The sequence below is a fragment of the Macrosteles quadrilineatus genome, unplaced genomic scaffold (genome assembly GCF_028750875.1).
Source record: "Macrosteles quadrilineatus isolate MER2022 unplaced genomic scaffold, UCM_ALF_1.0 Scaffold_7__1_contigs__length_78375512, whole genome shotgun sequence".
NCBI lineage: Eukaryota > Metazoa > Arthropoda > Insecta > Hemiptera > Cicadellidae > Macrosteles > Macrosteles quadrilineatus.
In genome coordinates this window covers 24,891,236-24,917,765 of record NW_026542600.1, presented here as the reverse complement: position 1 = coordinate 24,917,765, position 26,530 = coordinate 24,891,236, and the positions used below count along the sequence as shown (strand labels likewise).

General features: G+C 33.7%; 1 protein-coding gene across 1 annotated transcript in view; it reads left to right on the top strand.

Annotated features, from left to right (window-relative positions):
• LOC128997804 (fasciclin-1) overlaps positions 1-26,181 on the top strand; it is a 239,937-nt gene extending 213,756 nt beyond the window's left edge. The window contains exons 9-13 of the mRNA XM_054423522.1: positions 1,953-2,195; positions 4,655-4,866; positions 5,934-6,096; positions 8,910-9,051; positions 23,366-26,181. Coding sequence (XP_054279497.1) covers positions 1,953-2,195; positions 4,655-4,866; positions 5,934-6,096; positions 8,910-9,051; positions 23,366-23,565 — 960 coding nt within the window. The 3' untranslated portion in view covers positions 23,566-26,181. The remainder of the gene's footprint in view (positions 1-1,952; positions 2,196-4,654; positions 4,867-5,933; positions 6,097-8,909; positions 9,052-23,365) is intronic.
• The last annotated feature ends 349 nt before the right edge of the window (positions 26,182-26,530 follow it).

The following is a 26,530-nucleotide window of genomic DNA, read 5'->3' as shown; positions in this document are numbered from 1 at the left end:
TAAATCTATTTCAGAGTTTAAATTAAAATTTCCATCAGTCGCTCACATCAGAAATATTTTCCTTATGTTGTAGAGGAGAAAGAAATAACAATATGTTTAATTAATTCTGATATGGATTATTAACTAAAAAATATGAGCAATTGCACGACCAAAATATATTTAGGAATAGAAAACCATTCTTACTCATCATTTTAAATTTTCTTTCAACCTCAGGGATGGTTTATTTTTTTAAGTGAAAATGAATGCTTAATTTTGTAGTTTAGTTGATTGCCTACAGTAGTCTAGTGTAATGTTAATGGTAGTAGGAATTTAGAATGTTTTATGAGTTTTGAATGTTTTATTACATATAATATTTTTTAAATTAATGTTTAACCATAAACCGATACGACTGAAAATTTAGTTACATTTCTTAGAGTTGATTGCATGCCAAATACTGTTTAAATATATTTGTGAAGAGTAAAAGTAGAAACATTGTTATTGTTATTAATTAAAAATTGTTGATTAATACAATACTCTTCATTTAATATATCCCTGTATTGTTAACATATTCCACTTGATCATTACAGTAACCAAATTTGGCAAATTAAAGGGTATATATATCTTAATTCTGTTACATATTGTAGCTGTTTTTCCAAAGTATTGTTTCTTTTCAACATTCAATTCTTATATTTCCATGAAGAAATTCCCTCCTACAGAAATACCTCTAAAATTGTAACAAAATTGTTTTATAATAATTTATAATGTTTATGTCAATGGGGGAGGGGGGGTCATAAGAAATTTAAAGGTAGATGTTACAGTAGCAATACTTTGATAAATACAGTACCGTGGTATATTTTGCAATGTTTATTCCTTAAAGAAACTATTATGTAACGTGTGTATAGGTAAGCTTTTTAAACTATAAAAGCAAGATAAATCAACTTATAACGTACAACAGTAATTGATATGCTCATTAACACTTCTCGTATAAAAAGTTATTTAGGTTTCATGGACGTCCATCAATATTTTCAAGGGGGTCCCAAGCCCCCCCAATGTGGAGACCCTATGTTAACTAAATTTTTAAAACTTTTTAACTTATGCAAAAAAAGCAATTCATTTACAATACAATACTTTATGTATTGTATTGTAAATGACTTGCTTTTTTTGCAATTTAGAAATATGCTAATTTAGTTACAAAATATGTTGTATCAACCATTTAAAAAATAAATTTAACAATTTTCAAGGACCCTTGAACCGCTCTTTTTACTGGGGGTTATTCCTTATCCTCTAGTCCTCCTAGCAAGGACTGGTAACATCCAGTACCCCTACTTCGTAAGGGGTATGGAGCAGATGGACGCCTATGTTAGGTTTTATGCTAACCATTTGACGAATAATTCAAACAGAGCATACAACAACAAATAAATACTGCAGTGTACGGTAGTAGTATCTTACAGTTTTAGATTCTGCTGTTTATTAAAATATTGTGCTTACTTAGTTGAAGTACTTTATATTATTACATGTTTAACCATCCTTTGAAAATAATTGTCTTCTTTGGACAGTAAAATGTTTTTTAATGGTTCTACATAAAATATAATCTTGTTGATACATATTTTTACATCCATTTTTTAATTTTGATTTCAATTTATACCAAATTTTTTAAACAATCAAAGATATTTACCAACTCTACTCATTTTTGGCCCTCTAAATAAGCATGACAATGGTCTAGAAACTGTTGGAAGGGGGTTGTCATAATTGTATTGATTTCTTTCCATATAAGCGGTTTTAATATGTTTAAATGTGTGATTTTAAAAAACCAAATTAGAGGAATAAAATTTTCTAATATTTGTCAATGACACTATGATCACAAAATGTATACAGAGAAACAAATTAAATTTAAGTTTTATTTGGAAATATGGAATGTAAATGAGCTATTATATCGTTCATACAATAAATAATAAATTTGGTGTTATATTTAGGATCGAGAAGATGGACCTCTATACAAGTTCTACGAAGTTATTAGAGACACAGAAGGAGATTTCATGGATCGGATAACGCGGATGCGAGAACTTACATTGTTTGCTCCTTCCAACACAGCATGGCTCGACTCAAACCTCAACAACTTGGTGCGAGACCGAGCAAAAATCAAGGAGATTCTCAACATGCACTTGGTTGAGAAACGCCTTACCATGGATCAGATCACTACTGCTAATCATCAGTCGGTAAGTTTCTTATCTAATATTGGACACATTTACTGCCTTTGCTTTAAAGGTCTCTGTGTAAGCATTTGTATATATACAGGTGGTTCAATAATTTTTACTGTAAGGGGCCGTCCACATATTACGTAACACAATTGTCATATTTTAACCCCTCCCTCCCAGTGACGCTGTATAACGCAAGCCTAAACCCCACTCCCCCACTATAACACTGCATAACATAATCCTAAACCCTCTTCCACCCCTGTAATGTAACACTGTCAGATATTTTCTTAGACAAGGTTGTGGGGTATGAAAACTAAGTAAAAAAGATTTTAAAAAGTTTGTTTGGAAGTATTGTAAAAAAAAAATATTTTCATAACAAACTTTATTTGAACACAATATTTAAACAGATTAATATTAACAATAAAAAAAAATTTTACATCAGTAATTGTATACATTTGTTTAGGTGCTGTTTACTATAGCACTTCTGGACAAAATTTACATTACATTACATGTTAAATTTAACAGTACAAAATTCTGGTCGTCCCAGGGTGACCGAATCAATTCTTGCATGTCCTCTATGACTGGAAAACCAGAGCTAGGAGATGGTAAGACGTTAAGAAACTAGAATATCAGTTCTAGACCAAAGATAAACATTACACATATAAATTGATACTAAAAATATTTTCACCAAGAAGACGGTACCTAAAAGGTTTGATCATTTTGGTACTTTGGGAAAAAATATATTTTTTAGTGCGTTACCGTAACAACCTTGAAAACCTCCTACCCCCTCCATGTTAGGCTGCGTAACGCTAAGCCAAACCCTTCCACCCTCTTTGAGCGATACGTAATATGTGCGTTACTAAGCTAATTCTTGGCATAGTTCACTAATCAACTACCATGTGTGTGTTTATTAGTGTGCAGAAAAAAAAACTTTCTATAAAAAGTATACCTGTGACTATAAAACTTGTGTACTTTAAGATGAATTCCTTATACAAGACCTGTGTAGTTTTGTAAATACATAATACACACACGTTTTGTATTAGGGTTTGTATTTATTGTAAGGCATGCATTTTTTATTATTTTACCTCAAATATGGAAGATCTCTGCTCTTTTTTAGTGAAAAAGTTGAATAACTATATGCTATCTAGTAATTTGAAAAGTACTGTCATCATAAATACTTTCCCTGCAAGTGGATCTAATCTAATACCGTAATCTTTCTGTTTCGGATCAAATTTTTTAATAAACATGAAAAAACTATTTTCTATTTTGAATTTGTCTACTACAAGTGAAATTTACTCTTATCTAATCCATCCAGCTATGTGTACTAGTTATTCTTTCTACAGGGTGCGCCAAAATAATCTGACGGTTTTTAATACTAAGTAACTCAAGAACAAAATACAATTTTATGTATTAAATAATGTTATAATATTCACACTACTATGCCATTTTCATTTATGTAAAATTATATCACTTGGGTGATGACCTTCTCCGTTGACGCAGGCTTCCCATATTTTCTGCATATTCGCAGTCACCTTCCATTTCATCGCCTGAGGAATAGTAGCAATCTCTTCCCGGATACACTGCTTGAGTTCAGAGATGGTTTGAGGTTTCGAAACAAACACTTTGCTTTTTAAGTGGCCCCACAGCCAACAGTCACACGAAATTAAGTCTGTGGATCGAGCTGGCCACGGCACATCACCAAACCAAGAGATCACTTTGCCGGGAAAGAGTTCACGCAAAACTATCATTGAATAATTGGCTGTGTGACAAGCTGCGCCGTCCTGTTGAAACCATGTGTTGGTCATGTCTAGTCTATCCCTCCTAACATTTGCAGTTGTGGAACCCATGTGGAACGCTACTCGAACAATCCAACTCGGTACACAAAGCAACTCGGAAGCCCCCTCACCACTTCCACATAGCGTTCCGAGTTTACAGTGACGGTGTTCCCCCTTTCGTCCTTAAAAACATATAACTCCAAACCGGGCCACACCACACTAGACAGTAACTTTCATTCGACGAAGTGATGTTTCACCAAACATAACCTTAAAATGGCATAACATAAGCAATTGTTCACTACAACAATAATTAGGTCTTGCTTGTATAACAGCTGTCTTATTACAAAACAGAAACAAATCAGGTTTTTTTTGGCGCACACTTTACAATAAACAAAAGTTAGTATAACATTTATCTGGGTTTCAATTTGTACATAAGATTTCAAACCAATTGTTCCCCCAAGATAATTTTTTAACATGTTCAGTCAAAAATAGGAAATTTGTTCAAGAATATTTTACAGTTATTGATGCCTTACTATATTTTACACCAATGACCTATTACAAACTATGAGTTTACTAATTCATTTCATCCCTCTTCCCTCCTCTTCCTCTTTGTTTTTCTTTAACCTGACTTTTGTTTGGTTTGTTTGTCTTGGTTTTGGTTTGTTTTTCCTTGTTTCCTCGTCATAGCACTCCCCTCTGTTTAAGGTTCCTACTCTGGCCCCCCGCAAGAGCTTGTATTTCAATGTAGTTACCCACGGACACAACAAGACTTTGACAGTAGAAGGAGGCGGAGTAAATGCGACTGTTATACAACCTGATATAGCAGCAACCAATGGCATCGTTCACATTATCGACAGAGTACTTGGCGTTCCTTTTACAACTGTAGGCAGGAAAATTGCCACAGACCCAATGCTCAAGTGAGTAACAGCATAATTGTATTGTGTTCAATTCTGTACTTCTCTTTTACTAGTAATCATACAGTACAGATTATACCAAGGTTATCCTCTGTAAGATGGTCTGACATGTTTATACACCCACTCAGATAACTGATATTAGAAAATAAATCAGCAACTTAAGGAACTGATTTTTAAAGTTATGGTGGTTATCATTATACAATTTTTTTTTTAAATGTTCGATCACATTAAGTAAATTGGGAAAAAGTATATAATGTTAACTCTAACCGGTTAACATAATTTTATCAGACTTTCACGTTTAAGTTTGATTGTTTGCTCTTTGGAAAAACAACATATCATAAAAAAAAAACTTTTAGTACAAACTGTTTCTGTGTATATAACACATACTGCAGGTTCTAAGTAGCTACTATAGATGTTTTAGTATATCTAAACTAATCGTGAGAATAAACTAAAATCTCAAAAACTAAGTTTCAATGTAGAGAGTTTAATACTCAATTCAAACTTAAATTCACTCTTCTTTTGCAATTTATATAAGCTTTAGAAAGATAAAGATCTTATTGCTACTTTGACTATCAAATTAACCCCAATTTCAGGGTAAACTATAGTCAATCAATTACTCCAGTTTCATTAGAGAGTGGCTTCAAATTAAATGTTTTTCAGGGCGGAAGGTAAACAGCCTTTTTTATTAAACAATGCCAACAATGAGGTCAATGAAAGTCTTACCGTTAACGTTTACAGAGAAAAGTAATAGTTTTATTTTTAAGAGAAGATAGAAAACCATGTTGGTTATCAATCTATAATTTCCTCTGGTTTACACAAACGAAATATTTGATTGCTCCATGTTTTTGTAGTGTTGCACTAACAGTTCACCAAAGTGTCAATTTTTTTACTTTTAGTAAGTCCACAGTAGATTATAAATAATCGTGACTAGGAGGAGTAAATGCTTTTTCACAGAAACAATTATCAAAGACAACCTTAATTGAAGTAGAAAGAAACTTTGAATACATTGACCGTATAACAAAATGCTATCAGTTTGGTATAACTTTAGTAAGTAATACACACTGTTTCAGCAAAACATACCAATTAGGCAAGACTAACAACTTCAATCTTCAACTGGACGACCCCAGTAAGAAGTTTACCTATTTTGTACCTCGGGACTATGCTTGGACTCGCATGGAGGCTCGGTACCCCACCGCACACAAGAAAATGTTCATGAAGGACTTTGGTTACCATGTAAGTAACTGCCTCTCATGTATCGTGGTATGAAAGATATAAATAACCAAACTTACTCCTGTAGTCCCTTGAATCCAAGTAGACTTTAGGCGTTGCCAAAATGTTTCCTCCAGACTACTCTGTCCTCTGCCATCTCCACTTTCCCCCCAATTCTTCTTACATCTTAAGCTATTTGGTTACTCTATCTTAATCTTGGTCTTCCTAAAGGGTGCCTTCCTTCTAGTTGATCTCTCCACACCCTTCTTATTGTTGCGTCCTCCTATCTTCTTCTCACATGACCAAGCCACCTAATACTCCTACTTCTTTTCATCGCCACAATATGTGGTCTCCTGTAGAAGTTTCTGAGTATTCTATTTTTTAGTATTCTCCAAACTTTGTCTTTGACATATATCCTTCTCAATATTTTATTTTTGAATGTATGAAATTTAAATTTTTCTGGACCTGTTTTGTTAGTGTCCATATCTCTGAACTCCCAACCATTCAGTACTTTGAAAAATTATATTCTCGGGCAAAATGGCCGAGAGCCCCACATGTATAACATCCCCGTCTCAGCTAGGGTCACTGAACTTCCTATCATGACTAACTTTATTATCATGACTAACACTTCTTTGTCGTCTATCATAGCTCACCTCCCTCACTCTGCAACAAATTTCTCACTGGATCTACCCGTGTAATCTCTATCTCAAGCCTGGGACCAGCTCCTTCTACGTGACAAATCCATAACAAACCTCGAATCGTCAAGCTATCTTCTCCCTGCCCTAACTCAGCATTTATAATAGTTAGGCTCTCTACAGCTCCTTCCATTATCTTACTCTTTCTTTCAAAAAGATCGGCCACCTGTAGCTGCTGCACCAGCTGAGTCAGCGAATGTAGCCCCCCGTCAGGTTAAGGACTATCAATGTTTTGAGCTCCAAAATATAGTTAAACATTAAACCAAATTAAACTCAAAGAAAAGCAAAATTTTCTAAAACTCCCTCCTTATGATATCCCAAATTAAGACTGGATTCTTTACTTCAAAATTCTCAAAAATGTCAAGGGCCGGGTCCGAAAGGTAAATAGGAAAATATCTTTTAATTTTGTTCTGATCCCAATTGTTGACTATAGCCGCCCTCCCGAATCGTTTAATAAATGACACCATTGATTCTCCTGGCGACCCCGAGAAATTTCCAGAATGAAAGAATGGCCGTTTTTCTTTATTTACAGCCATGTTTGCAATACTAATAGAACCCGAAATTTAACTAAAGTTGTCAATTTCCTCGTAATCGTTCTCGACCTCGTTTTCTTATTTGTTCTCGTTCTGGTTCTCGTAAACAATTTCCTTGTCTAAATTTGGATTCGATAGATGTTCTTGTATAAAACTAACTCTCCTATTCCACTTACTTATATCCTCATAAAATGTATTACTTTCTTGCTCATGCTTATCATATAGTTTCATTAAACCTTAAACTAGATTGTAAAAACTCTTTAAATCGGCTCCCTTAGGTATAGGTAATTTGAGTTTATGATACACTCCTTTTGCTTGTTCCTTGTTTAATTTTTTTTTCTCATTTAGACTTAGACCCAATAAACAATTCATTTTCTAGTGTAACTCAAAACTTCTAAACTAGGTTAAGAGAATGCTTTGCTTGAATATATTGCCTCACAGTAAATCTTACTAGACACAATTCGACTAGATTGCTTAATCCCTACTGAACAAAGTACAGCGGAACTTCTGTACCAATACTGCTAACTATGCCGAGCTAGCAAAAACCTAGCATGTCCTAACAGCAACCCAACTCGCTCTGTATCGCAAACAAAAATTGATTTACAAACAAAATATTTGAGAGACAAATTAAACGAGGTACCAGAATCGAAAATGTTGTAAAAGTTTACAAAATTCCGGCGCCTCTTCCACTTTGTGATATTCAGAAAACCCCCTCACACTTCACAGGTTATCCTGCATGTATACATGGGAGCATAGCTTTAGTGAAACCCGGAACTTTAACTTTATATAACTCTAGTTATGAGCTGGGTGGCTGTTAAATGAGAGGATCAGATTAAATTCACAGTACTGAACCTTTTTTATTACCTTAAACCAATCAACTATCCTATTTAACAATAAAACAGTAATAAACAACAAACCCACTAATGTATGGCTAGTTGGAAACATCCTGGAGGCAGCTAGAACTGAGTGTAGAAAATCCCCAAACACAACAACAATTCACTGTAGAAAATTCCATTTGTAGCTATTAGGAGGGCTGTAATTTGATTTTTAGGATTCATGCTGTGGCAATGCTGTTAATTGAAGAGAAAGAGGAGTGGCCAAAGTGTAAAGGTAACAATGGGAGGTTTGCATAAATCTGCTATTCAGTGTCCATAATGTAGTAAACTCATGAGGAGCCTCATTTTTGTGTTAAAGTTTATTTTTTGGACTCCTTGTTAATCCTTACTGTGCCGGACGCTTTTTGTTTGAAATTTGCTGCTGTCCACATTAACATGTTCCTTGATACTAATTAATTATAAATTTGCCAAATGCATTCAAGCTACACAGCAATGATCAAGTGAAAATTTGAATAATGTACGTAAACACAAGTTGAACACTCCTTACGTGTCCAGTAGGCTACATTATGGCAACTGAACATTTAGCGATTTATGTTGCAACAGTTTTTATTAAATAGTCAGTACGTCCCTAGGAAACCAGGCAACTTTGGTTGTATTTGTTTTTTATTTTGGGGGTTTAACAGGCATCTCTCTTAAATTACTTAGCGTTTGCTGTATATTTAACATAGCTGAGTCTGAAAAATGAAATATATTCTTGAAATCTCGTTATTTAGGTGAAGCAGATCCTAGAGCGTCATCTGGTGGTTGACGACAAACCGCTAACCATGCAGCTGCTGAAAAAGTACTCCAACGAGTCACTAACTCTTCCAACAATTAGAGATGTCCTCAAACTTCGAGTAAAGGAGTCAGACAGCAGTAAGTATTGAACAATTAAAAAGCTAAAAAGATATGAAGGTTGTCTGTAAATTAAGATCTCCCGCAAGCTTGCGTCGCAACCAAGCAAGCTAGTTTGAATCTGAGACCAACACGTTATGTTTCACACTTCATTCACTACTATTCTACCTGGTCCTACCCCTATTCATTCCTGATGAACCTTAAGAGAGGAAACATCTACAATAGGCTCTTTATCGATGATGCCCTAATGATGGATACCAAAGAAATACGTGTCTCCCGTGATTGATTACACTGGCCAGTTTTACAGTATTATATTTGTTTTCTGTGTTTTTTCGTGTTTGTATATTTGTTCTCAGTGTTAAGGGTGAATCCAACCAAATTGGTTAGATGACTTATTGATGATTTTGTATTTTACCTGAAGATGGACTTTTAAGTCTGAAACTATAGTAATACACTACTGAAGCAGGATCACTCGACAAAGCCAGGTAACATAAACCATTTAGCTTAAATTTAGTGATCCAGAGGCTACCTCACCATGAAAGAAATACTCTTTGCAGATACTTTATCAACTGCTAAAGCAGTAATGGTTATTGGCAACATGAGCCAAATACCATATATAAACAGAACGTAGTACTTACCATAACATTACAGAAATGCAAACCAAAAACCAGACATAAAAAAAAAACTGGTGACACAGTTTTACCAGAGACTAGAAAGCCTGAATCTCACTCTCGACAAAAATAAATAAATACAAATGCCTGGTTTTCAATCAAGCTGAGAAAAGAGAACCAAACAAACTAGGTTTCAGTGCATCTACAATACATGAATTCCAAGGATGGCAAGCCTAAAACATAGCTGTCTTCTCTACTAAAAAAGAAGATATTTATGAATCACAGCACCACTGCATCGCTGCTATTTCAAGATATACACACTCGTTCCTCTACATAACACCCATAAACTAGACTGTTGGATACAACAAGCAAACTTACTTAGCTCACAGGAACTTTCCAGACCACATTAACATGGGGAAAATCACAGAACCACCCTTAAATAATCCCACTTCTCACCATCATTTTTTAGAAGAACACCTCCAACTCAGAGAAAGGCTCAAACAACAGTTCAAAGATGTAACACATCTCTGCCGACACTCCGTACAGTAGAAGTCCAAACACCTCATAACCGACCAGGACAATTCTACACCAAAACATAAATTGGCTATCTAAAAACAAAACACTGATAGACTAGCACACTTCCTCCTAGATGAAGACCCAGACTTTATCTCAATAACAGAGCATGGCGTACTATAACAAAACTTGTAGAACACACCGGTAGGAAATTATTCACTTAATGGAGGCTTCTCAAGGAAATCTCATGTCAAAGGGGGAGTGGTCGGTTATGTAAGAAGTGGCTGGGAAAAGCATGTCTCACTTGTATGCACAAGTAGCGAGGAATTAGAACTGACTTGTGAAACTGTACTTTTTGAACTGAAATTAAACAGGAACCCACTACTACTGTTTGGAGTATATAGGTTACCAGGTGTAAACCTAGACCAAGCCATTGATATACTCACTGAAAAACTGGAAAGAGTGCTTACTGCGGATAAGCAAATGGTAATAATTTGGAACATCAATGTAATCAACCTAGTTGATGGCAGTGAAAATGAAAAAAAAAATAGAAGAACTCCTAACCTCCTTCAACACCACAAGTCTGATTAGCTACCTCCCACATGAACTATATGAGTGACTCAGTAACATCAATAGACTGGATATGTTAATACATTGATAATCAACAAATATAAGCCTCAGTGATAAATAACATCAGGATTATCTGACCACACCACACAAATTGCAAAAATAATCACTAAAAAACCAATCATCAACAACATAAAAAAACAAATCTTCAACAAAACAACAATTGATAACTTTAAGACACCGCTACATGAACAAGACTGTGAAACTATAAACCTAACTCATTATGTAAATGAAGCCTACAACAATTTCAGCATCATCATCCAGACAACACGCCTGCCGTCTTCAATTTTCAAGAGTTAAAGAACATAAAAGGAGACAGTGCTGGGATCAAGAAATCTCAACTAGACTTAAAAATGAATAAAGGCCTTGGAAAATGAGATTCAAGAACACAACCTTCTCAATAGTTAACAGCATGGATATATTAAAAGCAGATCAACAGCCAGACCCTTAATACAACTGACGGAGCACATACTAGACCAACCAGAAGAAGGTGCCACTTCTTCAAGCCTCTTCCTAGATTTTAGTAAATATTTCAACTGCTTAAACCATGAACTTCTTCTATTCAAGCTGGAAACACTAGGTGTGAGAGGAAGAGCAGCAGAATGATTTGAATACTACACTAGCAAGCAAAAAAGGTTTGTGGAAATAGCCTACATAAAGAACAACACAAAGTATAAAGCCTAATCCAAAGCTGTAGACATAAAAAGAGGAGTACCCCAAGGATCAGTACTTGGTCCAGTCCTCTTCCTCCTTGTCACAAACAACATACCTAGTTGTATTGAGGAAGATGGACACACCACTATGTACGCAAATGACACGGTACTTACATTTGCAAAACTATGAAAAATCTGGAAGAGAAAACCAACAGACAACTCCAGAGAACAAAGCAAAACTGTGCCTACAATGACCTAGTTCTAAACAAAAGCAAAACTGTTCAAATGCCTTTCACCACCAAATGCAACAACTCAGACATTACAATACCGGGACTACAAACACAAAATACCACAAAATACCTTGGCATCATATTTTACTTCAAGCTACCCTGGAAACCTCGCTCACATAGACCAGCTCTGCAAAAAGCTATGCTCAAGTCTCTACGTCATAGGTAGGGCATTGCGACTTAGGGAGGAACATCAAAAGGATACCTAGAAAGAGTACTCGTAAAGCAAAAAAGAGCAATTAGATGCCTGGCAGATAAGTTATGAACTACAGAGACAGTTGCCAAGATTCATTCAAGAACCTTAAAATCCTCACATCAGTTTTACTCCATAAAAGAGAAGTCATTATCCACACCACTATAACAGCGCAGCCAAGACACAGAGGCATACATCAGCCCAACACAAGCAAATTTTTCCCTCCCACAACACCACCTAAATCTATTCGAGCAGAAACCATACAACTAATTTTAGTTGTAATAATCAAGGGGGAAAAATTTACAATTTCAAGAATGTGGATTATTTGAAGCTTTACACTGCTGTAAAGAATATTAAGTGGGATTCTGTATATAGTTGTTCGGATGTAGATTTAGCAGTTGATAATTTTTATAGTAGTTTATATTCAGCCCTAGATTCAAATGTCCCATTGCGTAAGAATATTAAACGAAAATATCCTATTTGGTATTCTCCTGTTACGATTAAATTAATTAAAGACAAAGAAAAGGCGAGAAGGAAATTAAAGAAATATAAAGACCAGTGTTTTACAGAGGAATATAAGGAATTACATTGTCAGTCCAAAGGTAATATCAAAACAGATTACTTAAAATATTTGAACGACATTGAAAATACTATTAAGGTAAATCCTAATTCATTTTGGAGTATTATTAAGGGGCTAAGATCGAGTGATAGTCGTGTGGCTGCGATGACTCTGGACGGGGAGGAGGTGGAGGGGAGTGTTGCGATAACGGAGGCATTTGCTACTTACTTCCAATCTGTTTACGTTCCCACACATCTTGATAATGAGGAGTTGTATCGCCAGGCGGTCTGCTCACCTATCCATGCACACTCTGGTTGTCTCGCATTTGGTGATGTCACTGAGGAGGAGTTATTGTTGGCATTAAAAAAACTTAAACCCAAACGCTCTGTAGGCCCTGATGGTGTCCCTTCTTTTATATTCAAAGGTTGTGCTGAACTGTTAGTTAAGCCTCTTCTAAAGATTTTCAATTTGTCTTTAGGTGCGTCGTATTTTCCTAATCTTTGGAAAACTACAAAAGTTGTCCCTATCCACAAGAAGGGGAAAAAGAGTGATATAAAAAACTACAGACCGGTTGCTATTTTGTCCACACCAGCGAAGCTGTTCGAAGCCGTGTTGTATGACAGGGTTTTCAATCATGTGAAGTTCTGGATTACGCCTCTCCAACATGGTTTTTATCCTCGGAGGTCTATCAATACTAATCTGATGAATTTTTCTGATTTTTGTATTTCCTCTTTGGACAAAGGAGGTCAGGTTGATGTCATTTATACTGATTTTGAAAAAGCGTTTGACAAAGTTAACCATCTATCACTATTGTCAAAACTGAATTATCTTGGTATCACCTGCAATGGTTTGCGTTTTTTTTCGACCTACTTACATAACAGAAAACAGTTTGTTTTTTTTCAGGGAAGTTCATCTTCTGAATTTGTTGTATCTTCAGGGGTTCCCCAGGGTTCGAACCTTGGCCCTTTATTGTTCACAATCTTCATTAATGACATCGTTAACAGTGTGTTGAATAGTAAAGTCCTTCTTTATGCTGATGATCTAAAGATCTTTAGAGAAATAAACGACGTTAGTGATTGTCTTCTATTGCAACAAGACCTGGATAGACTAGTGGCTTGGAGTGATGTAGGTTTAAAATTCCATTCAGATAAATGTTTTGTTGTCAGTTACACCAGACGCACTCACAACGCTGTTAACTTCCAATATTCCATGAATGGTAATTTACTGGGTAGTCGAAGTAGTGTCACAGATCTTGGTGTTACAATTGATAGCAAGTTGTGTTTTTCTAATCATGTAATTGAGTCTTGTAGATCAGCGTATCGAATTCTTGGCTTCATATTCAGATCAGGAAGTTTTATAACCAACATTTACAGTCTCAAACTTTTATATTGCACCCTGGTACGGCCTAAACTTGAGTTTGGAGCAACTGTGTGGTATCCTCATCAAACCTATCTTGTCGACATGATTGAGCAAATACAAATCAAATTCCTTAGATATTTATTCTTCAAGAAGTTTGGATACTTCACATTTGATGTGTCTTACCATACTCTTTTAAACTTGTTTGAAATGGTCAGTCTAAAGCAACGTCGTGATATGGGGATGCTTATCTTTCTACACAAACTACTCAATGATAAGGTTGATGACAGCGAGCTCTTATCTCGTTTAACGTTCCTTGTTCGCCGACCCTCGTCCAGAGCCCGCGCGTTGTTCAGTCCGTCCTTCTCACGGACTTGCCTAGGGGCTCAATCACCTATCAACACGATGATGAGACTATATAATTTAATATCAGACAACGTTGATATTTTTAACTCGAGCCTAGCCTCTTATAAAAAATCTTTAATCTCACATAATGGTTAATGTTATTAATTTCTCTCACCTTCATCAGTTATCTTGTGTCTCATGTTTTGTTTCTTATCTTATTTATTTATCTTATTTATTTGCGTAATTCTTAGTCACTCTTATTTATTGTTACTTATTGCTACTATTATTTGTTGTTGTTGTTATTTAATAATTAATATTTATTATTCTTAGTCTATGAGCGATTTACTTTATTCAATTTTATGAACTCATAGCATGTTCTCAATTTTTGTACAAACTAGAATAGTGCTGCAATGTTAATGGGATTTGTATTCTGTTTTGTAGCATGCAAAATAAAATAAAATAAAAATAAAATAAAATCCCATAAAGGTGCTCTCTACTTAACAACTACTTTAAGTAACTACCAGAGCACCTTAAAAGTGAACAACCCAGTCTGTTCGAGAAACAGCTGACATAATGGCTTCTGGACCAACTGTTCCACTCAGAGAGCTACCATAAAAAAAAAACATGAGCTATTAATGAGCTACAGTAAAAAAAAAACTATCGTAATCTAATTAATTACCTCAGGTATGGTCTGGTGGTCTGGGGAAGTACATCCAACAACTATCTAAAAAGAGTCCTTATCCACAAAAAAAAAAAAAAACTAAGATTTCTAGCAGACCATAAATATCAAGGAAGCTGTCGTGATGCATCTATCCTAAAAATCCTCACGCTGACATTACTTTACATCTGTGAGGCAATTCTCCATGCTATCTCCACAAATCAAACAAGAAACAGAGACATTCACCATCGCAATACACGGAACGCCTCAAGCTTTGCAAAACCACCTCACCATCTACGTCTCTTTGAAAAGAAGCCACCCTATAAAGGGGCCCTGTATTTCAACAACCTACCAGAACAACTTAGAAATGAACAAACTCACTGTTTCAAGAACCAATTAACAACATGGTTGCAAGAAAGGCCATTCTACTCAGAAAAAGAATTCCTTGACAACCAGCTTTAACAACACATTAACTCCACAAATTTTAGTTATTATTCTGACGCATTTACTCAATGAAAATGTCAATAAAGATTATTGTCTAATGTCTTGAATAATTAATTGTAATTGTATCTGACACATGAATAAGTCGAAAGTTTTAAGAAATTTATTTAGAAAAATTAACCAAATACAATTAGCGTTAGCCATATATCAAATGTTCTCTAGGAATATTTCAATAAAGAATTTGTCTATTGTCTATGGATCAATTATTAGAGTCATAGTATTCAAAAACGTGAAAATAACTTCCTGCCAAGCATGTTCTATGGTTAGGTTCTGTAAGGAGCTAAATCCCTAGTGATTACTATAACCAGTTGACATATGTGTATGCAGAAAAGTTGTTTGTAACAGAAAATTAGTAGCATTAGTATCTTGGAGGTGTGTAGAATATTTGCACAAGGGAACTGAAAACGGGTGTTTATCAGTTTCTAATGTGGCAGTGATTGAATTTGCTTACAGATTGGCATGTTTCAGACTTGAAGGACTTACCATAGGCCTTGATAGTCTTATAGAGACGTCCCCTATTAGTTCGATAATCTCTCTCCCATTCAGTCACACCACAATCTGCATGCAAAACTCCTCTAATAAACAACATAAGTCACCATGGAAAACCATGTGCAGATGTTTAAGACGGCCTCCAAACTCCCTCCATCCATTGTGCACATTTTCTACAACCAAACACCTTAGTACAGTCATGTCCATCAACTGGCCATGGATTTCAATAACTGTTGACGGCTAAGACCACAGATATATGATCACACAGAACGGAAGCATCGATATTCTTTCTCAACTTTTGTAATACTATGACCAAACTAATCGTACCATAGGGGTGAGAACCAGCCAGAATCGTAGTAGATAAAGTAAGGAACACAACATAGTCTCAGGTTTGAACTAGCTTGCTTGGATGCATCGGGAGCTCAATAGATACCTCATTGACAAACCAGCCTCGTATGCATCTTGTTTATGATTAATGGATCAAACCATAGTAGTTAACCTAATAAGAAATAATTTTATTATTTTATGTTTCATAGATTGATATTCCTTAAATATGATATGATTGATTTAAGTTGTTTAAAATGCTATAACACTTGTGAAAGAGGCAGACTGAAATACTTCTAAAGTCCTGAATACTGTATTGGTATCTGCTTGTCACTACTACTTGACATTTTTTTCTTGTTAGCTATTCAACAGCCTAAGTTAAGTATGAAATAAAGGAGGATGTCATGTTAAAAAAAGTTGGCGGCAAGTAACTACATGCACCTATGGGAAAGGGTGGATGGTGCAAACATCTTTTTAGGGTATGTGAAAGAAAAAATGTCTCACCATGTCACTTAATATTACCGATGATTACTCTTAATAAAATATAAAAAAAATGATTTGAAGAAGCAGTAAGACTAGAGAATAGTCCAGCCATGGCGTTTGTCATGGGTAAAATACTCAAAAAAGATGAATGAAAAACTATAGCAATAAATGATCGCGTTTGTCAGGAATCTGAATTGCCTCAAAGACTTTTGTGCACTGTTGTATGGTAGGATTAAAATGTTTTATTGAGAATCTGTTCTAAATTTATAGTGTACCATAATCATTCATTATAAAATGAACACATTAACTAATTCTCATAAAGATATAGAATCTTAATGATAGCTTATATCATTATATATCTTAATGATAGCTATCCTTAAAGGACCCTATTTCTTTAATTTTACTCTTGTCGACAATGTGAAGTTCAGTTTTTGTGAATTCACATAATTTCACAACCATTGATTCCCGTTTTATGCTAAATGGTTAAAGTTGCCTTGCATCCTCGAGTGATCCTTTGTAGTAGTAACACTACTATAGTTGCAGACTTCCGGAGTCCATCATCAGGTGTGACAAAAACTTCAGGTCATCTATTTAATTTGGTTGGATCTGTCATTGCCATTGTAGAACACATATAACACAAACACACGACAAAGATATGTGTAAAAAACACAACAAGCATTCATAAATCCTATTTAATAAGAACAAAAAAATTGGGATTACGATTTACAAGCAAAATCCTTGTTTATCATTATTCTAATTAAATAACAATAAAGGAATTATTTACCACATTGTTTGGACAAGTAGTTACAACCAAATCATTACAATATATGTACTGGTAGGTGGTATGATATTATTCATTACAAAATATAATCATTTTGTCCATTTTGTATAGTTTAGGTAAATATATACAAATGATGAATAAAAAGATGCTCTAACTATTCTTGTTTAATTGTAATTGCATTGCAACGGTTTTATAATATTATTTTGTAATCGTTTCAATGAAAGCAGCACGTGACAAGTTTGAAAGGTTTAAGTAATTAAGTAGAAGTACAAGAGAACACTTCTATTAAAGGGCCCTTAGGCTAAATTTTATAGGAGCAATTATAAGTTACCAGTACTTTGTTAATCTGATTTTTGATAAAAAATATCTCAATTTTTAAGTTTCCCAAGCTAATAGAATTTCACAAAAACTTAATTTGCAAACACTTATAGTTGCATATTAGTATATAGACATAGACATAGTATAATAATCAGGCCTTTTGAGGTAGATGAGATTTCCATACAAAACTAGACCTGATGGCAATCCTTGGTGTCTATCCACAGAAACATCTAGTTTAACTATAATCCCTATGATTTTTTCATCAAATATAGAGACAATTTATGCTATATATCCACAAGCACATATACAGATTCACCAATGATTTGACAGTCCAACCAAATTTACAAATTCACCAATATTCTCAATGATCTGCGACAATACGGGGTCACACTAACCAGTCAAATTTGTCAAACTTGTTTTAGTCCTGGCCCATGGAAGCTGGCCCCTGTAATTATAATTAAAGATTATAAAAGTATTAAAATATTACATCGATAAGTTCTCTTTTTGTTTGTTATTTTATTAAGGTCACTAGACTATGAAATCTGAACAGTTTACGTTAGTCAATTGTACAAATTAATGCTAACCAGGTACGCCAGCCGCAACAGACGGGCTTTTTGTCCATTGTTGTTGTAGTTAGTGCTAAGAAGCTATTTTTTGTACAAATATTTGTAAATAAAAGCACTTTTTCATTCATTCATTCATTCATTCATTCACTAGACTATGTAAATCAACACAGTTGACATGATAACCATGTGTCTATGGTTAATCCTTCAAAACTTTTACACATTACAAAATGATAGCCAATTTACATCTAAATAATTATTTACTTAGTATTTTTTATGGAGACAGATATATTAAAGGCAATAATTGTAGTTATATTCAAATAAATATGTTTATATTACAGTTTTATTAATGTGCCCCATTTTTGAGACTTTGTGGTAAATGAAATCTGAACATGTTCTCTGACAATTTACTTAAAATAATATTCAAATCATATCAAATCAAAATATTATTTAGTTAAAGTTACTAACTGGAAGCATTTGACTAACTAGGAAAACCTTGTGATTTCCGGATCTTAATGTCAAATTAAGATTAAAATGACTATATGCAGTGCTAGATTTGTGGGAGAGCGTGGCCCAGAGTTCCGATGCCTCTCTTTCAGAATGATAAAAATATTGCCATAAATAGATACTAATCATATTGACTGGGTTACAGTTCCAGCACCTTTTTTTACAAAATTAAGCACTGACTATACGAATATGATAATAATATTAATATATTAAATATGAAATTTTTATTTACTACAATTTTTAAACAGTCCATTGCTAGATTGGTTTTTTATCCTATTTGAATTGTGTCTGGCTTTTGTGCCTGTCCCAGGTTGTTAAGAGAATTGGTGAATTTGTATATTTGGTCAGACCCTTAAGCAATTGGTGATTCTGTATGTCGGCATCCACAAATATTCATGCTACCCACTAAAGCTTTTAACCAAGTTAAAACTGTATCAGAGGACCAAGACCATTTTTGGACAAAAATTAAAATATTTTTTTCATAGCACCAGACCACGAGAACAGTACAGTTTCGGAAAGCGGTAAGTCAGTTTGTGTTTTGCCACTAAACAGAAATCTTTGAGCATGCATGCTCTAGATGACAATATTTAAAATCGATCACATTTGCCTATTCACCGTATTAACCTAAATCTTTAATATCTTATGATTCTGCTTGTCTATGTTTTACTGACAATTACATGAAAGGATTAAAACAAAAATGGGAACAGTTATAATAGCGACATCTACTTTAAGTAATACATCAAATGAGTAAATAAATACTACACAATCACTCTACAAAATTTAAAATTTCCCTTTAATATAATGTTGAAACAGTAGAAAATGGATAAGGGAAAAAGATATTTAAAGTTGAACTCTTATACATCCCATTGTCATGGTTTTAACTATTCTCAATCTTATTTAGTATGTTTATTCACTAACCAGCAAGCTGTAATAGATGGCACATGTTAGCAAACAACTGCACTCGCTAAAATAGAAGTTTTCCTGTAGTTAAGCTCACCTTAGGTTGAAAAACAAAGACTAAAAAACTTGAGATTTAAGTAGTTTCACATCATTGCCTATACACACAGAACTGAACTTTACATTGTTTAGTTTTCACTTAGGTAACATAAATGAAGATTTAACTCCCCAATTTTCAACAGTTTATGGAAGATTTGTGATACAAGTTATATTTTACTTGATTTTATTTAAACTTGAAATTTTACAGGAAACGTCTGTTATTGCTAAGCACTAATTTCAATTATTTGAGTCTTTAGTGGAGCGTACACTTGTTAAAATATGACTGAGATTGAATCCTGTCAAAAATCAGTGTATAGATTCATATTGTGCTGACATTCTGACTTGGTAATTTGAAGCTGTGTACATCACTTATAAACATGATTGGGCTCTAAGGTGAGGAGAAGCCCCTTCACTAAAAGACATTTTGATAATTTTACACACAATCAAATTAATCTTCTACCAAAGTCTAAAAATTGTGTTAAAAATCCTAAACAATTTGGATATGTAGGCCTACCTGTTGCAAGGCCAATTTTTTTCTTAGAAATGAATGGATGGGCTTCAATTGTCCAAAATGCTAAGTAAGCTAATCCTCTTAAAACTCAGTTGCTTTATTTATTTACATTTTCTGCAATCAGTAACATAGAATACTAAAAGGTTAAGTACAACCAAATTACACATAAGATTATTTTTTCAAATTTTTTAAGAAAAATATTATTTCCAAGCAAGATATGAAAGTTACAATCATCACATGAATTGGGGATTGTATAAGCACTGAGAATGCATACATTTTAGTCAAGTCTTGGCTGACACGCTGGAAGAGGATCCATTGTTAGTCCAGTATCCTCAAGGCAGGACGGTAGCTGAACATGACTGGAAATTCATCTTGGTCGCCAACAGTAAAATGTTAACAGTGTGAATGTGTTGCCAGAATGGCATTAGCTGTCTTATTGACGGTAGCTGTCTTATTCAATCACAATCAAACGATGATGACTTTTGAAAACTGCCAAAAGGTGCCATCCTACATGTGGCTCTATACTTTGTTGTTGGTGTGTCATGAAAGTAACACTCACGTGCCACAGTGCTGCTGAAGAGATCTCAGAGAGTATATAAATATACAAGTTACTTACTTTCTTCGGAATACACCGTTTTGGAGATTACTCCATTTTCACATAGTCAATGCACCCGACAATGGAAAAAATAGATTTTCAAAAATCTTATGAACAATTGAAATACAATCATATTTTATTGTATTTACATTTTTCATACGATTCCTCCATTTTCGTCGTGTCTGGGGTTGGTAAATGATATGACAAACAAACATTAAAGCACGTGCACAACTGAAAAACTGGCGACCGACTAATCGAGTCTTATCACTGCAAGAGTTAGGTGGACCATTGGAAGATTATAACTTGTGTACCAACTTAGCTGCTCAAATTATTCCTTATTTATTAACCGTTGTCACAATGAAAATGAATAAATCTCGTGAAAAATTTAAATAATACATTTTACAAACTCACCTGACGATTGAATAATCTCCAAAATGGCTGTAGAGCAATAAGACATCTGGATTTCGAAGACAGTAAATCCTACTAATTTTATAAATGAGAGAGTTTGGATGCATGTATGTACGGCTATGTATGTATGTATGTATAGGTCGGATTGGGCTGAAATTTGGTGTGATGATAGCTCACATTCCCGATTAACATATAGACACTTTCTTATCTCCATTAAAAGTCCTTTCAGGCTCTGCCCCAGTGGCTCTGGAGTTTCCCATGTTAACCTTAAGAGTAATCATATTTAAAAGGAATAAAAGAATTTCATCAGCTGTTTCAAATACACAAGTTGGTTCTATGATATTAAATTGCATTAACCAGTTATAAGGTTTACCAATAGGGTGCAGTACTATAAATTTTAATATAAAACTTCATTATGGAATTTTTTTTCTAATTTATGTCAATGGTTATAGAAATAAAAAAAAAGATTATAACTGTTGCTGTATCAACCCAGGCTCTGCTTTAGATTTTTTAAAGTGTTTAAGTTATGAAAATAATGTGATTGATATATTTTCATAGAAACAGTATGAAAATTACAATGCAGATGTTTTGTATGAATTTGGAGGATTTCTTTATAAATTCAACTGATTAACATGTGTTTAAGTAACATAACTTGCACCTCACATTGACTTTTTTTCATTTAGGTTGATTTAGTAATTGTGTTTTGTTACATCTATGCTTAAATTAAACTAAAGATTGTCATACCTAAATTGTATTCTGTTGATTTTTGTGTTTTAAAATCTATAGGTAGTAGATTTGTAGCTATTTTAATTATGAAATGGTAATACAATTAAAATACTCTTATTTATCTTAACATAGCTTGCAGTTCACAATTAATTTTTGGCATTTTGATAAATTCATTTTTTGTGTGTGTTTCTACACCACTGATATTAAAACACGGAAAATATGATAACATTAAGTTGTACACAGTGTCCTTCTGTTACTAAAATCAATTAAATATATGTTGATATGTTTACTTAATCAACGGTAAGTGTAATTAGTAAAGGCAATGGACTATGGAACTGAAAAAAAGAACTGGTTTAAATATTATGTTGTTCATTGATATTTTTGTACTGTAGAATCTGAGATGCAATGACTCATAATATGTGTTCTCTGATTCTATGTATATTATACTGTATTTACTATCAGATTGCTTAGTCCTTGATGTTATGATAATCATATTAGTTTTGTCTGCCATATTTAATGCTAAATTAATAATCTACAACTTTATATAGTGTAAATATAGTTTCTTTAATATTTCAAAAGACTATTGTGGACAACAATATTATTTCTAAAGTTTATAACAGCTGATGATAGTGTAGCTAATGATTTATTGTGAGTGAATATGGAAGAATTTGTGATTTTAAATTTAAACAATATTGACCTAACAAATTTGTCCATTTTAAATAAAAAAATAATCAGTAGTTTTGCAACTTCAAGATTGAAATTAAAAATGACAAAAATAACGAAAAAAAATGTAAATAAGGGGATGAAGGTAAAACATGTAAGTGAAAATGTTATTTGGAAATTTGGTAAGATTTTCACATATCAGTCTACACAAGATTTAAAATTAATCAAAACCGAAATTGTGGTTTCCACTACTTACCAGATTAAAAAGCCATAAATGCTATAAAGGCCATAAATGTTGAATTTTGGGGTGAACTTTAGTATCTGTTCTACACCCATTCGAATGGATATATCGAATACTCTATAGCCTATAACGATATTTTTCATTCGAATGAGTGGACGACAGATACTAAAGTGCAGCCGATTTTTGTTTCTAAAAGCGTTGGTGGATGTGTAACTATTTTATACAACAAATGTAAAGATCAAAAAATGTTTCTATTTTGTGTCCTCTTCCCGTTGCAAAGCACGAGTACAACAGCTAGTAGCTTATATATTTATATTTTATGTATCTACACACAATCAGCCAGACTGAACAATCATTAAAGTTCATCCCAGAGAATAGCACTAGTTCAAGTCTTTGCTTTACTAACATGTGACAATGGTTGTTGTAGGTTACTACATAGAATGGAACAACGAGTGGATTCATGTGTTCCGCCCTGATGTGGAATGCACTAACGGTGTGATCCACGTCATTGACTCCGTCTTGCTCCAAGAGAGTGATATTGTGGTATCGAGCGCACCCTCACTGCCTCTCAGTCTATGTACAGTGCTTGCACTCTTCCTCAGCATTGCAACTGCTCACTTCCTCTAAGTTCCCACAAAACATTTTGTGTCTTCATTGGGATTCAGGGGTGGGGTCCTAACAATGAAATTCCTAAAATTATTGTTTTGTACCCTCTGTCTCAACTACTACAACATTTATGTTCGATGGTAAATCATAATTGTGCTGTTCAATGTTAAAACCCATAAAAGTATCATTCACTTTTGTATCTGTGAGATAACTTTGTTGTCAACTGAAATTATATGTATATCACCTAATATTCTTCATAAATACCAATATTTCTGGTCCCCTTTGTCATATTTCATAACATTATACTAATTAATTTTATAGAATTGGTTCAAAGCAATTGAGTCACTGCCTGTCTATTATGCATCGTGATCATTGTTTTACAATATGCTTTGCAATTGGTAGCCTTGAAAACAAGTAAAATTGGTAAATAAAATATCCAGCTTAAAATATGTAAAATAATGCATGAATTACTAAATTAGTCTTAAAATTCGTTCATGTTTTAAGATATTATAAATTTGAAGTACAGTAGAACTAATAACCGGTATCTTAATGTTGTATTCAAAATATACAAACATTGTATTATGACCATTATGTTCCAAATTACTTTCAAACCTGTTCATATTTTAAGAGCTTATCTGATGAACCCTGATTCTGTGTCTGATGTAAATTATCTTGCTGTAATGGTTGTTTTTGAAAAAAAATTGTGTGAATAATAAAGAAGGAAGAAAGACTATGTGAATATTAAAGAATTATAAATATTTTTAAGAAATACTTATAATAGTGATTTCAACGACTATTAATGTATTGGAATTCCACGTGTACCGGAAATACACTGAAATATTATAGTTGTTGCCTACCATGATAAATATATTTTGAGACAAATAATATGTTGATAAATAAGACCTTTAACAAGGATTTTAAGTATTGTGTACGTATTTTTTTTATATTTCAGCTATTCATAATAGTGTGTAATTCTGCAAATTCAAAACTATCATATTGTTGAGGACAGACTTTTTAAAGCGATAAAGCACTAGAGGAATTTATGTTTTGTGAAACAGTTTTTTTACTAGTTTATCATGCTATGGGATAATATATCACAATTCATATTAGGCTAGACACCATGTCACTAGTAAAGTAGATATCCCAAATTAGTGATTGGGGCAAATGTTGAAAGTTTACATTCAACAAGAAAATTAAAAATAGTATGTGCATTTAATTGATCCAAGTCAAATCCATAGCTATAAGAAAGCTTTAAAATAGGAAAGCAGGAGCTTAGAAAACATGTAAATAGCCTTTGGCACTAGCTAAGATTGTTAAATCATACAATATTGTATATTTTCAATCATCTCATGAAACACTGTCAATAATTAGTGCAATAGTATATTTTGTGAGTTATTTCTATGTCAATTATTTTTTTAAATTATTTATAAGTGTGATGTTTTGTTTACATCACAGGTATATTAAAGAAAATATTACAGCCTAAAACCTTTGATTTGATGATTATAATTCATTACAAATATATTTGAATCTACAATAATAATTGGTCAAAACTTGGGTTTGGGTTGTCAAGAAAGTATTTATTATCTCCTTAAAATGAGTAAAAAAATCAATGAGTTAGTTTAGTTAGTACTTTGTTGACATTTAGGGACATTTTCAAAGCTTATAGTGATACCAAAGATTAATAAAATCCAAGACTTTGTGCTTAATTTTGGGGGTCACAATAACTAAGCAGATATAACATCAAAAGTAGTTAGTTTTGATTTCAAACTGTATTGTCACTGATATTCCACTACAAAGATCAATAACATCTTATTGTGCCACACACAGTTAGTGGACTTTGTTGAAGCTGAGTGATTGTGCTCTGAAGTCCCATCATTAGAGAAACTAAGTGGTATGGATCTCTTCTTATCCACATCTTTCTATGTTTTACTATTTAGGTCATTACTAATCTAAGAAAATCGTTATACATCTTTTATCTCACTTAATTTGTAGCTTTCACTTCCAAAAATGATTTATTGTTCTTGTTAGTGTATGAAAGATCTTTTCTCTCACAAAAATAAAAGACACTAAATGTATTACATAAAGACTGTAAATAAATTCTGGGATATTGATGTATGTGTATTATATGTACATTTATTTTATCCGATACATGTGCATTAAAATCGTTACTTTTAGTATTAATTTAAAGTCTTATAGTTTCGGAACCAAGCTCCGAAAATAGATACGGTTGTTTCGTTACTTCGGAGATTTATTCCGTGCATCACTGGAGCTGTAAAGATATAATTGTTACTTCTTAGCATAGCTATAGAAGTTCTAAAACTTAAAGAGAGTTCCGTTCTAATTAATTTCTATTGTGTAATATAAAAATATATACAAGCGTTGTAAATGCTCGGAAAGTATTTTGCTTAATAATGTTGCTATCGATAAGTCTAATGTATAAGTTATTGTCTGTGTGTTTGTGAACTCGGCCTGTTTGTTTGTTATTCCACCACTAGATGTTTCTAGTAGGCTTTGTGTTGCGTGCTACACCATCTAAAAGAGCAAACCTTGAAAATGATGGAAACAACTGCATTGTAATGATTAGATTTAGGCTTTGTAATAAAAATACATTGCATTTTGATTTTTATTGTCTATAAATGTGTGTTTTATTCATGCATCCTATCTAATTGTAACCGTATTATAAGGTCAGCCATTTTATATACCGGTACGCCACTTGTATTCTTAAAGATGACGATGGTGGTAATAATGGAAAATACAGGGTGGCGCAAAAAGTATGGTCGGATTTGATCTGCGTAGTACCAGTCATGGTGGAGGGGAGGAAGCCGCTACCAGCCGTCTGCAAGTCGGCCATTAAAGCCAGTTTGCCCAGAGATGGCGCAGTGGATGGTAGCACACCGCGTTTATGCCATGGAACAGTTTTTTAAAAACAATGAATCTTTCATTACAGTACAGTGGCTGTTTCGACAACATTTTGGTGTCGCACGTG